General features: G+C 47.7%; 1 protein-coding gene across 2 annotated transcripts; it reads left to right on the top strand.

Annotated features, from left to right (window-relative positions):
• On the top strand, positions 1-13,101 carry SELENON (selenoprotein N). 2 transcript variants are annotated; one of them, XM_065744468.1, is made up of 12 exons: positions 1-147; positions 2,903-3,020; positions 3,812-3,939; positions 4,586-4,798; positions 5,611-5,735; positions 6,508-6,645; positions 7,567-7,648; positions 8,609-8,797; positions 9,708-9,813; positions 10,646-10,758; positions 11,459-11,557; positions 12,661-13,101. In XM_065744468.1, exons 1-12 carry the CDS (start codon positions 40-42, stop codon positions 12,829-12,831), a joined length of 1,590 nt encoding a protein of 529 aa, XP_065600540.1. In that variant the 5' UTR covers positions 1-39; the 3' UTR covers positions 12,832-13,101. The 2 variants fall into 2 exon arrangements, with proteins under 2 accessions (XP_065600540.1, XP_065600539.1); XM_065744467.1 differs by having other exon boundaries at positions 11,459-11,560.
• The last annotated feature ends 952 nt before the right edge of the window (positions 13,102-14,053 follow it).

Genomic DNA, 14,053 nt, shown 5'->3' with positions numbered 1-14,053 from the left:
ACTCCGGCGCGGCCATGGCGGAGCGGCCGCGCTGAGCCCATGGCGGTTCCCGGCGGCGCTCCGTCGCGGCTGGCGCTGGCCTTGGCCGCTTTGGCAGCGCTGGCCGCCGTGAAGTATTACCGGGACGCCGAGGCCGCCAGGCAGCAGGTAGCGGGATGGCGGGGTGGGGCACTCTGGAAATGGCGGGCGGAGCGCGTCCGTGCTGGGGCTGAGGGGACGGTGGGAGCGGAGGCGCTAATGGGGGAGGGGAGCGCGGGTTCAGGTGGCCGCCCACACGGCTGTGGGGAGGATGGAGGGGGTTTGGGGTTGTATTGGAGTGAGGGAAGCGTGGGGTCCATCATGGGGGTGAGGTGGCTTTCATAAAGCTGAGGTGGTTAGTAGGGGGCTGAGGGATCATCACTGGGCTGAGGTGGCTGTTATGGGGCTGAGGGGCCCATCGCTGGGCTGAGGTGGCTGTTATGGGGCTGAGGGGCCCATCGCTGGGCTGAGGTGGCTGTTATGGGGCTGAGGGGCCCATCGCTGGGCTGAGGTGGCTGTTATGGGGCTGAGGGGCCCATCGCTGGGCTGAGGTGGCTGTTATGGGGCTGAGGGGCCCATCGCTGGGCTGAGGTGGCTGTTATGGGGCTGAGGGGCCCATCGCTGGGCTGAGGTGGCTGTTATGGGGCTGAGGGGTCCGTCACTGGACTGAGGAGGCTGTTATGGGGCTGAGGAGGCAGTCATGAGACTGAGGGACCCATCGCTGCCCCTCTGTTCAAGAAGGATGAGGAACTGCTTGAGAGAGTCCAGCACAGAGCCACGTAATGATTAAGGGAATGGAGCATCTCCCTTATGAGGAAAGGCTGAGGGAGCTTGGGCTCTTGAGCTTGGAGGAGACTGAGAGCTTTGTGTTTATAAATATGTAAAGGATGAGTGTCGGGAGGATGGAGCCAGGCTCTTCTCTGTGTCATCCATCGATGGGATAAGGTGCAATGGGTGTAAGCTGGAACATAGGAGGTACCACATCAGCATGAGAAAAAAAACTTCACAGTAAGGGTAGCAACACTGGAACAGGCTTTTCCAAAGAAGTTGTGGCCTCTCCTTCTCTGGAGAGGGCTGAGGTGTCCACTGGGATAGAGATGGTCACCAACATGATGGCAGTGGTAGCCATGCTGAGCTGATTCCAGATGTGCTGGTGGATCCCGGTGGGCTCAGGGGCAACCAGGGGTCAGATGTGGCCACAGAATCACAGTCTCACAATCTCCTAGGGGACAGGCAGGCTGTGACTGGGCAGTGCTAGAGCAAAACAGGTACAGAGTGAAGTTTTTAGCTTTTCTTCAGCTTGCTTAAAACATATGGTTCAAGTTTTTAGAGTAGGCTCTCCGTTCTTGCAGTTTGTTAGATAGTGATGTCTAACACCTGGCACCCACATTCCCTTCTTCGTATTCTGTTGCGTTCACTGCTCAGAAATGTTCTTCATGTGTGGGACATCACTGATTCTCTTTCTGCCTCCAGCCCTGTTAAGCAAATTATCATGTCGTTTTCCTAATACTACAGCAGCAGGTGGTCTCACCAGCTAAAATCTTTGTCGCTCATTTGCCTTCCATCCCTTGAGGTCTGTCTCTGAAGTGCAAAAGAAGAGAGAAAGTCTGAAAGATTCATCAGCAGGGAATCATTGATGCGCTGTGGAGAGGCCTAGGACATGGCCTGTCTCATTAGAGCTTAGCACACAGCCAGGATGGCCTGCTGTGCAGAGGAGGTTGCCCTTGTGCACAGCTTGCATGTTTGCCTGCACTTGTGCTGCAGGATGTGCTGTGCCCAAGCAAGCTCTGGAGCCTGGTCCAATGCTTTGTGACACAACCCTGTCACCTGGCTGTCAGGTAACAGGGCAGCTGCTCAGGAAAATGTTGTTATATAGAGCCCCATGTATATTTATCCCAATTTATCTGGGGAATAAAGGCACCGTTTTTGCCTTAGAAACATGCGGATTCCTGAATGGGTTGCTCCTCTTTGTGGATAAATAACCCTCATGTTCCTTTACTCCTATTTGCAGCTGTGTAGCTCCTGTGTGCTCTGCTCCACATTCTGTATTCTGGATTATTGTCTTTATTCAGTCATGTCTGAGTCCAGATCTCTGGTTTGTATTCCAATATCTTTATTTTTTGTCTGCTCAGTCCTGAATATATCCTGGGAGGCTCTTAAGTGATTCTGTTGCTGCAGATGATGGGAACAAAACCTTCTGGGCTGCATTACTGCTGCTTCAGACTGGCTGGTAGCAGGCAGATAAATAAACTAGTTCAGGAGCTGTGGGGATGATAGTGGTGCAGTAAACAACAAACAGTTGAACAGCAAGTGTCAGAGATTTGTCCTTACAGCTTTAGGCATTTACCGGGGTGGCAGGGGAAGGTGCCCCAAAATAATAGACTGGAGGGGATCTGCTGGCTGCAATTGCTGTCCCTTCCCCTCACAATGTGGAGCTCTCTCTGCCTGCAAGTTGTCCTTTTGCCATCAGTGCTGAGTGCTGCAGAGTGGAAATGGCTAGAAGAGTCTAGCCTTGGTCCTTTCTGGGACCATTTCAAGTGAGACTTTTCATTATAATGCGTGTCATTGCTGTTTGTCATTGGAGGACCTCCATGTGGACTCTGCAGGCTGTCACACCAAGCGATACAGAGGGAGAAACTGAGGCACAGGGATCTTACAGGAGTGTCTGGAGAAGGTGGTTTGAGATGTGTGGGTAGATAGTTGTCCCTGTGGAGCAAGGAGATGAAATCTTGGCCTAGTCCTGATACAGGAGGCAAAATCTTTTCATTTGATTGCTGTTTGTGGTCTGGAAAGAATGCAAGTTAACTCAGAAGCTGAGTGCTCAGAACGAGTTTCTGGGAGAGGTAGGAGTGAAATCTCATTTCCCCTTCCTTCCCAATCTTAGGAGCTGGCACTGAAGTCTTTGGGCAGTGAGGGACTGTTTCTCTTTTCTTCTCTGGACACAAACAACGATCAGTACCTCAGTCCAGAAGAGTTCAAGCCAATAGCTGAAAAGCTGACAGGTACGTTTCTGGCTGCCTTGCAGAACTCTCTCTGCACAAACTGAGCGAAAGCAGCTTTCATTGATGTCTTTATTGTTTTCCTGGGTGCTGTTTTGGGTCTTGCTTACATGAAGATAGACTGCTAATGGAAAGGCTTAAGCACTAGACGCCACTCTGTCAAAGTTCAGTTTTTATAAGACTAGAGGTCCCATTTCTGGCCTAGCAGAGCATGTAAGTTGCTTTGTCTAGAGCTTATAGGAGATTTGGGATGGGTAAATGCAACAAATACAGCTCAGCCCAGGCTGGGCTGACACCATTAGTGAATCCCATTTCAATCATATGCTTCTCTTGCTGCAGCTGTCTCTCTCACTGCAGCTGTGAGAGGTCACGTTTGGAGGCTGTATCAGCATGTAGCAAATGTCTCTTGGTGGTGCCAAGCAGGAGGAAGCGTGGTGATGATAACACCCAGAGGAACTTAACAGTACAATTGAAATACAGAGAGTTGTTTGCTTATGTTTAATGAATTGACTGGAGCACATGTCTTTTCCCTCCTAGATTAGATAAGAGTGTTTAACAGCCGTGGGGTTTAGAGTGTCATCCACTGGAGGAAGGGCTTCCCTGTAGTTCATGTAGCAAAAGCCAGGGGTGCCTGTGAGTTCTGGTGGGTTCCCTGTTGCACACAGCGTGGTGACAGCTGGGAAGCTCCCAGTGCTCTTAGATTAGCCAGGAAAAATGTATAATCGCTTCACTATGGTTTAAGAGGGGAGGGAGGGAGGGGAAACAGCTGCTTAAATTTCTGTCTCCTTGTCTAGGGGTGACTCCGGTTTCAGACTTTGAAGAGGATGCACCTGATCCAAATGGGGAGACGTTGTCCATTGTGGCTAAGTTCCAACCTTTGGTCATGGAAACAATGACAAAGAGCAAAGACGGTTTCTTGGGAGTATGTATCCTGCAGGATGTATAGGGCCATAAGTACAAATGTAACCACATCCCATGGGCTAGTAGCATCCCCAGGAATAAGCACGGGCAAGGCCACTCTACCCCTGAGTCAGCAGTTTCTCCCAGCTTCGTGTCACCCATAGACTTGCTCAGTATAGCTTCAAGTCCTGCACCCAAGTCGTTGATTAAAACATGGAAGAGAACTGGCCCTAAAATGGAGCCCTGAGGATCTCCAGTGATGATTGGCCACCAGCTCGATGTGACCCCCTTTCCTAAACCCCTTTGTCAGCCAGTTGTTCACCCATCACATTGTTTTTGTCCAGCTCTGCGCTTTGAGCAGCGAGCTCACAGTGTTATATTGTTTTCAGTGCGTTCATCCCCGCTGTGTCCCACTGAATATGCTCTTCCCATGAAGCAGACACCCAAGGTGGCTCCACCAGAAGCAGTGGTGTCATGGTCTGTTCACTGTCCCACACTTTATTCATGTAGTTGAAAGTTGACAGAACTATTTGGTGGTGTTCATGGTGGTGCAGAGAATTGAAAATGTACATTTTTTTTTCCTTTCTCCTCCTAAGTACATTTGCATCCATCAGCATTGCTGTGAGTGTGAGGAGCATAGGCTAGGCTCTAATGCTATCTTTTGACAGATTTCTCACGTAGCACTTTCTGGGCTGAGGAATTGGACTACCCCTGTGTCTCCTAAGAGTGTGATGTTTGCCAGACAGTTTAAAGCCTTTCTTCCTCCGAAGAATAAACTTGATCTTGGCGATCCGTGGTGGATAATTCCTAGTGAATTGAACATCTTCACTGGATATCTTTCCAACAACAGGTTTTACCCTCCGCCTCCCAAAGGCAAAGAGGTGAGATACAGAATTTGATTTCTATATATCTGAGGGGTGGCTTGTATGAACGTGTAGTGCCTTATAGCCCAGAGAAACTGAGTAGGCAAGGCTGTTGCAGTATGTCTCACTGGACTTTCTAACGCAGCAAAAAGGCTGCAGTGTAAAGCTAGGAGCACTGTCTTCTAAATCAGAGATAAAAACTGAAAGCAGGCAACATCTCAGGGTATCTGTCATTTGTAAGGCTGACTGGAATAACTTCATTTTGCTTTAAGTGCTTGGGTTCTTAGGCTAGTCTCTCCTGAGAGGGAGGGGAATGGGTTATTCAGAAAACACTTGGATGAGGTCATGTCTTGCTTGCCATCCGGAGGTGAGGCATTTCACTGAGGACTGAAGTCATATCTGTATGTAGTTTGTAAAGCCAGTGTGGATATCGCCCTCCCCTGGGTGCCTGGGTACGTGTCCCTGATCACATACTGATCCACCTTCACAGCCTGGGTTTATTGACTGCATACTCACTCTTTCAGAGTCTTAAGTATTGATTAGATAACGGCCTCGTAGATCAGTTTAGCATGCTCATTCACCCAACTGGGATAATGGAAACTTGTGAACAACAGGAATAGCATTAAAAAAAACAAAACATGGAAGGTGGATTTATTTTTAAATAAAACCTCTTGCTTTATCTCCTGATTTTATTAGGTCTCCAAGCTAATTTTAAGTCACAGCAAATCTCCTATCTTCCTAACCTTGGGTGTGGGGGGGTGTTCTTTTGGAGCTGCATCTGACCTGTGATCTGCACTGTCATTTTTATTCTTTTACAATTCTTTCCATAGATCATAATCCACAGGCTTCTGAGCATGTTCCACCCACGCCCCTTCGTAAAAACCCGCTTTGCTCCCCAGGGATCTGTGGCCTGCATCCAAGCCATCAGCACCTACTACTATACCATAGCATTCAGGTAAGAGCATGGGTCCAGTCTGATAGAGAAGGGGATGCTTCTGTTTTGTACCATATCTCAGGGGAGTGGAGAAGGCTGCTGTGTGCCAGGGCCAGAGAGCATGTGTGTCACTGTGTGTGCAGTCCTGTTCCCAGACTAGATGAGATGTGCCCTGGCTGGAGTTGGAGCAGAGTGGCTTCCAGCCAGCTCTTGCTGTGTGTTGCTTTCCAGATGCCCAAAGGGGCACCTGTGCTCCCAAGGTCACTGAGTCCCTGGTGTTGCCCAGATCCAGGACACAGCCAGTATGCTATCACTTAGCAATGTGTCTGGTTGAAAGGAGAGTCTGAGTAGCAAGGAATTCATTAGATTTTCTTTAACTGGGGGTTAGAGCGTTTCTCCAAGGGAAGGGAGGTTTGTGTGGAATTGTTCTCATGTTTTACTGTCTTTGTTAAATACAACTATTATTTCTCCAATTAGACTAAAAGGAGACTGAGGGCATCTGAGTTTGTTTCTATGTTTCAGGGACTCGTAATGTAATTCATCCTTCCTGAATGTACAGTTATTGCCCACTTCCAAAAGGCGTCAGTACCAGTGATACTGCTGACCCTGGGAATCTGCTCCCTTCTTTTACCTTTTTTGCTGTGTGACATGAAAAGCTTTTTGAACCAAACCTTTCTCCTGTGGTTGGATTTTGTACTTTCTCATGCCTGCAGATCACTTCTCTCTGCCATCATCTGCAGCACGTGATCTCTTCCTCCCTGCTCTGGTGCTGATGGCTGCCATCTCGTTTCAGGATCCATGCTGAGTTCCAGCTGAATGAGCCACCAGATTTCCCCTTCTGGTTTTCCCCAGGCCAGTTCACAGGTTACATCGTCCTCTCCAAGGATTCTTCCCATGTGCGAGAGTTTAAGCTCTTCGTCCCTAACAAGAGGTACAGCAGTTCTTTTGTGTGATGAATGGACTTGAGGATTATGGTAGATGGAGCTCAGTGGAACCCAGGGACTCTGGGATCCTGTGCTGTACAAAGCAAAGGCTCCTTGGGTGTGTGGGCTAGACGAGCTGATGATTTTCAGCCAAGTCCATGGAAAATCTGAGTGAAATGAGCTTTACAGTTGCCTGTAACACTGGCACGTGCATCTCTGCAGTAACACTGAGAATCCTTGACTTATTTTAGGGTCTGATTCATTTCCCAGGAGCTGCATTCCTTTGTACTTGGGGCATGGGGAGAGATGGAAAGGGTGTGAAGAGGCAGCAGCCCCTGATGATCTCAGTGCCTGGCTGAAAGTGCATCAGTTCTGATGCACACGCTTCAAAACATTTTTGCTTGTCATTTCATTTTATGTGTGTAGTTTCACACTGTCTCATTTCTGCTCTCTGGCAAGCAGCTGGAAGTGTTCTAGGGGAAAGGAGCCTCAATTCTCGTTGCCTGTGATGGCAGGAGAGAAAATTACATTTTAAAATCCTGGTGACTCTGTCCTTATGGCTCTGTCAGCACATTCACTAGAGCAAGCAGACATTTACAGCTCTGCCAGAACTCCTTACAAAAAGCCTTTTGCTTCCAAAAAAAAAACGCTTTTAAAAGTTCAGTGGGATCTGAACGTGCAAGTTAAGTGCTAGTAGGGAAGGATGTGAAAATATACCTCGTTCTTCCTTACTTCGATGCTACTTAAAGGTATGAGTGCATTTGCCTGAAATGTTGAATGGGAATTTGCTGATCTTGTGCAGGGAACACTGTGTTCTCTAAGAACCTAGAGGTTCTGTGCCTCAGTGTGGGCCATGGAAGAAGAGCATTAGGATTTTCCATGCACAGCTTTAGCCTCGGGTGGCTGAACATACTGGGTTCATCTTGCAGGTCTCTGAACGTTGATATGGAGTGGCTGTATGGGGCGAGTGAAGGCAGCAACATGGAAGTGGATATAGGTTACCTGCCTCAGGTCTGTAACCACACTCAGTCCTCTGTGTACATGCAGTATCCTGGCAAGGATTTATGCTGCTGTGTACCTGAGCTGCATAACCTCAGTTATCCTTGCTTTTTAGAGCTTTCTGTTGAATGCTTCAGTATAATAATATAATCTCGGTCGATCTGTGTATGTCCTTTGCAGCAATGTGACTATTTCCAGCTCTTGTGATCCTTTTATGCCCCTCTGTTGGTCTCTGTGGGTTGAATCTTAACCCTGTGGAGTCACATGACTTTTTCTATTTTTAAAAAGGTGACTGACAGGCAGAAGGGAAGAGGGAGCTGAACGCCAGCTCTGAGCCCTGAGGGCTCTGTGTACAACAGTGTGTCTGGATTTGGAACCAGCATGAGCTTATTCCTCTATTTTGTGGTAATCCCAGCTCTTGGGACAGGAAGCATAAGTCAGAATTTTGAATATCTGGACTTAACAGTCCCATTTTTTCCTAAACTAAATTCCGTGTTTCTTTTTAATAGCAAAATTAGTGGAAACAGATTTTAAAAAATAGTTTCTCTACAGGGGAGCTCCTGAACAGTTTTCATTGTTGCACCTTTTTGTGGTTATAGCCACAAACTATATAAGGGCTTTTGCTGATCATGTGAACAGGATTAGCTCTAGAGATTCTAATGATTTTAAGGGTCTGATATCCCACAGTCAAAAATCTCCACTCAGAAGATAGCTACACATAGTGAACAAGTCTCATGCATTTCCAATCTAGATAGCACAGGCAGGTAATAACTGAAGGAAATGAAGTTGCTTTCCTGTTAATCCCCAATAAAACAAATCTACAGCTGATCAGGTGCAGCTCCAGGAGACATAGGTCTCTATCTCCATTAGAAGCTGTATAGTTTTAATTTGCATCTTTATCCTGTCCTGGTGTACAGAATAACCCACAGCTGAATATCCACAGGGTCTGACTGTGAGTCTCTTCACCTGCAGATGGAGCTGGAATCCACAGGGCCCTCGGTCCCCTCTGTGATTTATGATGAGAACGGAAATGTGATTGACAGCAGGGATCCCTCAGGGGAGCCTATTCAGTTTGTGTTTGAAGAGATAACCTGGCAGCAGGAAATCCCCTGGGAAGAAGCAGCCCAGAAGCTGGAAGTGGCCATGTATCCGTTTAAGAAGGTGAGGAACTGTCCTTCTCATCAGCATGTTTCACTGAGGCAGATCACTTTTACTGAGATGTCCAGTCGCTTTGAGGACCAGCAGAAATCATAGACCGCAACCTGACCAGCATTCAGTGTGGTATGAGGGCCTCCAGCTCTGTGTGTGCTCCCTATGCTGCTGCATCATGCAGTGACCACAGATTTATAGCATGGGGTCACCCAAACTATTTAATCTGACAGTGGAACAGATGCCTGTCACTCCTTCCTTAGATAAGGAGTGTTTCACTGACTGCCTCCTCGTGCTTGAGCCTGCAAATTTCTCTTTCATATGCTCAGGTGATAATAAAATTCCTTTCATTTGAGTGATTGAAACAGTCTCTGTGCCGGTCCCTCTCAGGCATTTTTTAAGCTATTTCAGTGAGATTGAGGTTTCCCAGCCTGCAGAAGCACATTTACAGTCCGTCTGCAGTGTGTAAAGTTGGATGTGCAAATAAAAGCCCACTTGCTATGAGGGGTTTGTTACAATCTCACTGTATATTCAGCTATTTGTCAGACCCTGAGGGTAATTTTATCTTCCTGAATGTTTCCTAAAGGAATGGCTTTGGGTCACATGGTAACACAGTTATTGCTTCAGACTTGCTATGTCTTGTTATGTCCTACCTGAGCAGCACTAACAAGATGAGCAGCTGAAAGTCAGCAGGAAAAGAGATTGTTCTTGCCAAGGAAGTGCCTCTCTGCACCATATAGACCTTGTAGTGAGGGAGGATGAAAGTTCCTCCTGGGGAGAGCACCACGGTTATAATTTGCTTTGATCTACAGGAACTACAGTGGCTCATTGTACGTCACCTGTGGGGTGTGGCAGGTGTGGACTTACATTTGGGATGGGCTGCTCCATGTCTGCGTCTCAGATCTCCTATCTCTGTCTCCAGGTCTCCTATCTTCCCTTCACAGAAGCTTTTGAGAGAGCAAAAGCAGAAAAGAAGCTGGTGCACTCGATCCTGCTGTGGGGTGCCCTGGATGACCAATCCTGCTGAGGTGAGGGACACTCCCACAAAGGCTGGAGGAATTATGTACCTCATTCTGGGTCTGAGAAGGGCTGAGTGTCAGGGAGCTAGTGGTGAATGTTGTTACTCATTTTGGTACTGAATATGTCTGAATAGAAAAGGGCTGGAAGTGAGGAATTAGTGATGAGAGCTTAGATCCCCAGTGGCAGGATTAGATCTATTTGAGAAAAGCCCAGGACAACTCAGTACTTCAGGTGCCTTTGTTGAGCTGCAGGGTCTGGTCTTCCTCCTCTTCCCTTCTCAGTCTGTTGAGGTAGAGGCAGCATCTGCAGAGTAGAAGAGACACTGCTCTCTGCTTTGTTCCTGACACCTGCACAGAAGCCAGAGCTAGACATGGGCCTGGAGTTGTCCTGATGTGTGACTATTCCTCTATGTGCCCAATAACTTGCATGCTACATTAGACAGGAGTAATGTTTGGAAGAGGTATGGATATCTTAAGTCCTGTCTACCTTTAAAAACTCTGAGGATTGCTCTGCATAGTATGAAAGGCAAAAGGCATTCAGGGTGGATGTGCAGGGTCTGCTCTTTCCTGAAAAGCAAACCAGTCAGCCTCCACAACATTCTTGCCCTGTCCTTGTGCTGTTGTGCAGGTCAGTGGGGTCTGCTCTGGTGAGTCTTCTCTACCAGCAGCATGCACTGGAAGCAGTAAACTATGGAAAACAGTCAGCAGAGGGAAAATAAGACAGTGTGCCAGGTTAGGGGGAGCCTAAGCCAGCCGCTGCAGCAACTCTAGCTGAGGTGTGGATCATGGCAGTAATCAGCTTGGAGTCACTGCAAACTGTTTGCCTCTCTTTGTGTCCCAGGTTCGGGGCGAACTCTCCGGGAGACTGTCCTGGAAAGTTCGCCCATCCTCGCTCTGCTGAATGAGAGCTTCATTAGCAGCTGGTCACTTGTAAAGGAGCTGGAAGAGCTGCAGGTGAGCATTGCAGCACCATCTGCTTTCTTTGTGTGTGGTGCTGGTGAACACAGGTGGTGCTTGGCACAGAGGTGCTGGCAGAAGAGAGGAGATCACACCTGTGCAGATGAGGAATTTTGGTTCCAAGCCCTGTGTGTTCTAGTAACCACAGTAGCAAAACAAACACTAGATAGAGGCAGGCTAAGAAAATAGCACAGTCATCTCCTTCTCTCTGTCATGGTGCTGGTATGAAAAGCCACACCAGATGCTTCACTGCCCCCAGATGCTTCAAACCCTGTCCAAGGCTTGTTGTGCTATTAGCAGGCTGACTTTTCTGTAACTCAGGGAGTAACCAAATGCTCTCTGACTTCTGAGTCTCCTGGCTGCACCGTTCCCCACTCATGAGTCTGTCCCTCAACCTTTGTTGTCAATTGGAGTCGGTTACAGAGCTGGAGATGCTGGGAAAAACTGTGTTGGACTGTTGGTGCACCTGGAAACTGCCAATATTGGGATGATTTTATTTTTGAAGGAGAAAAGCTATAGCAGAAATGTGTGAGGGGTGCAGGACACTGGCAAGGGAACAGTAAAGCAGATGATGAAAATAGAGACTGCTACTATGGCTCTTTGGTCTGCCCCCTCTTCTCATGTTAGGTTTACTCATCCTGCTCTGTTCTGCTAGTTTCCGTGTTTACAAATGTGTTTCCTTGGGGTTTCCTTACAGACAAACAGAGAGAATGAGTTCTACAGCAAACTGGCTGAGCTGCACCTTGAAAAATACAACTTCCCCGTGGAGATGATCATCTGCCTCCCCAATGGCACGGTGGTATGATCATTGCCTCTTCAGCTGAACTTGGTTCTCCCCACCAGAATGTACTCTCTCATCTGCAAAGCCTGAAGCGAGTGGCATGCTCCCTCAGCATGTACTCTGTACTCCATTCTCTGGCTCCTGAAACCTCTGTAGGACTGTGTGTTGTTCTCATGGATGCTGTGACAGACAGCAGCAAGTGCTTTTCGTCAGAGTCTCACAGTAGTTTCTCTAGGGGAAAAAAAAATACAATTTAACCTAGCATCTACTTGCATTTCCTCATCTGTGGCTGGAGCTAGTGATGTTTAGGAAGACACTATGGCTTTTTTTTCCTGTACCCACTGTCCTTTGTGTTCATACTCTAAGGAGAAAATTTCTTCTTAGCAGCAGCTTCTGGTGTGTTTATCTTTTTCTCTGGGTGTACCCCCAACAACCACCTCTGCCATGTATTTCAACAATAGCTCCTGATGCTTCATGCTGTGGGGTTTTACAATGCATCAGCAGCCAAGCTGTCTGCATTGGAGGATCCTGCCATCCCTAATCTGTCCCCCACACTAGCCAGACCTTAGCTAGTAATGTTTGCATTGACTTCCCGCTGTCCTTGCTTGTGGCTCCTCTCTACACGAGGCTGTGGGCTGTTGGGAGGCTTCAACTCAGTGAGTTACAGCCTGTTAAGTTTGCTGTGAACTGTGTGTGCCCCTGTCATACTTCCTTTGGGGAATGGAAGGCACAGAGGCATTTTAAACACACATGCTGGCTTTGGAGGTATGCTGGTCTGAGAGGATGCACCCCATCAGTCAGCATGGCTGGGCTGCCATGTGCCGACTTGCACTCAGAGCTAGGTTTTATGCCTGCATGATTCCTCCCAAATCACATTCTTATTTTTCTTAACCTAAATGGAGGGGTCAGGATTCGAAAGGGAAAGAACAGACCATTGTCTTTCATTCATCTTTGACCGTAAAATAGAAACGTGACTCCCAGATGCTGAATTAGCATTTGCAAAGAATTTGAGATTCTTTAAGAGTTTTTGTAGTCTTGTCCCCTGTGCCACGGCTGGAGGCCAAGGCAGTAGATGGGAAATTGTGCTGGCCTTTAAAGTCTTCTCTTTTCTCTCCTAGATCCACCATATCAATGCCAACTACTTCCTGGATATTACTTCTATGAAGCCTGAAGATGTTGAAAGTAGTATCTTTAGTTTCTCAGCCAATTTTGATGACCCTTCTACTGCAACTTACCTCCAGTTCCTGAAGGAAGGATTGCAAAGAGCAAAATCTTACTTGCAGAACTAAAACCAAAGGTACCCAAATGCCTCGTGAAGTTGGCCAGACACTTCAGACATCTGTTTCGATTGCAGCAGTTCTTCCTCATCTTCTTGCCATGCTTTGATGTTAAGGTGCAGACAATTCCAGGACTGGGGCTTTTCTCTGGATGATCTGGAGATATTGGTTCAAGGCTAAAGTTTCAAGTGCTACCAGTTTATGTCATCTGCCCTTCTGAGTTCAGGCAGGTTTTCACAGGAGTGAAAATACCTGGATCTATAAACATTCTTTGTGCATACACCTTGCCACCCTCTGTCATATTCTTCCACCTCTTGTTCAGACTCTGGGATGAAACTCTTTTTTTACAGCTACACCAAGCATCGCCAGGAAACATCTGATCTCAAGGGCTAGACTGTGTGTTGAATTACAGAGAACAGCATTGCTGTGATGACCGAACACTTGTGATGCACAGCTGTGCTGTGTGGGCAAATGCACAGAGTCCAGTGCAGACAGGAAGCTCTTCCCTGGGCAGCTGGTGTGTGCCACACTTCCTGCCAGCAGCACTGAGCTGTAGGCTGCCCTGTGGCATGGATCCAGTTATTTGTGACAGTATTATTGACAGCAGTGGCAGCCTGTGTGTAATGGAGCTGTAGCTGATAACGTGTAGGTGTGGAAGTGGGAAGATGCAGGCTTGATCTCTGAAGTAGCCTCCTCTGAGCTTCCCGGATGCCTGGGACAGTTATCCTGAGTGACATGGTGCAAGAGCTGTATCACTCACAATCTTAGCAGCTGATGGAGGTGGTGAGGTTGATGTGGTGCAATTAGGAGTGGAGAATGGGGCATTAGAGGTATGGTGCAGTTTAGGGATGTTAGGTATGGATTAACTTGGGGATTAAGGGCCAGAGCCTCTGGCATTGATCTCCACCTGTCACAGTGTGCGCTTCCAGGCTATGGGACACTGTAATGAACTGTGCCCCTGTCCTATTCAGACCAAAGCTACTCCCACCCCACCAGTTTGGAGAGCTTTGTTCTCCCAGTGTGTCATCAGTGGTGACAAAACACTCAGTGCATGTTTGCTCTGATTTTCCAAGTCATACTGAATAATGAACCATGATAAGGTTACCTTGAGGAAGGGGAGATTCAGCCTTATCCTGAGAGCACTGAAGTTGTTTAGAACGGAGCAGCTTTAAAGAAACTGTCAGGAGACTTTCCCAAGGAAGAAACTGTTCAGACAAAATGCCCATGGTCTAAT

The sequence above is a fragment of the Cyrtonyx montezumae genome, unplaced genomic scaffold (genome assembly GCF_038088225.1).
Source record: "Cyrtonyx montezumae isolate F1298 unplaced genomic scaffold, pur_monq_1.0 scaffold_31, whole genome shotgun sequence".
Classification (NCBI taxonomy): domain Eukaryota; kingdom Metazoa; phylum Chordata; class Aves; order Galliformes; family Odontophoridae; genus Cyrtonyx; species Cyrtonyx montezumae.
This window is presented reverse-complemented; position numbering and strand designations above follow the sequence as displayed.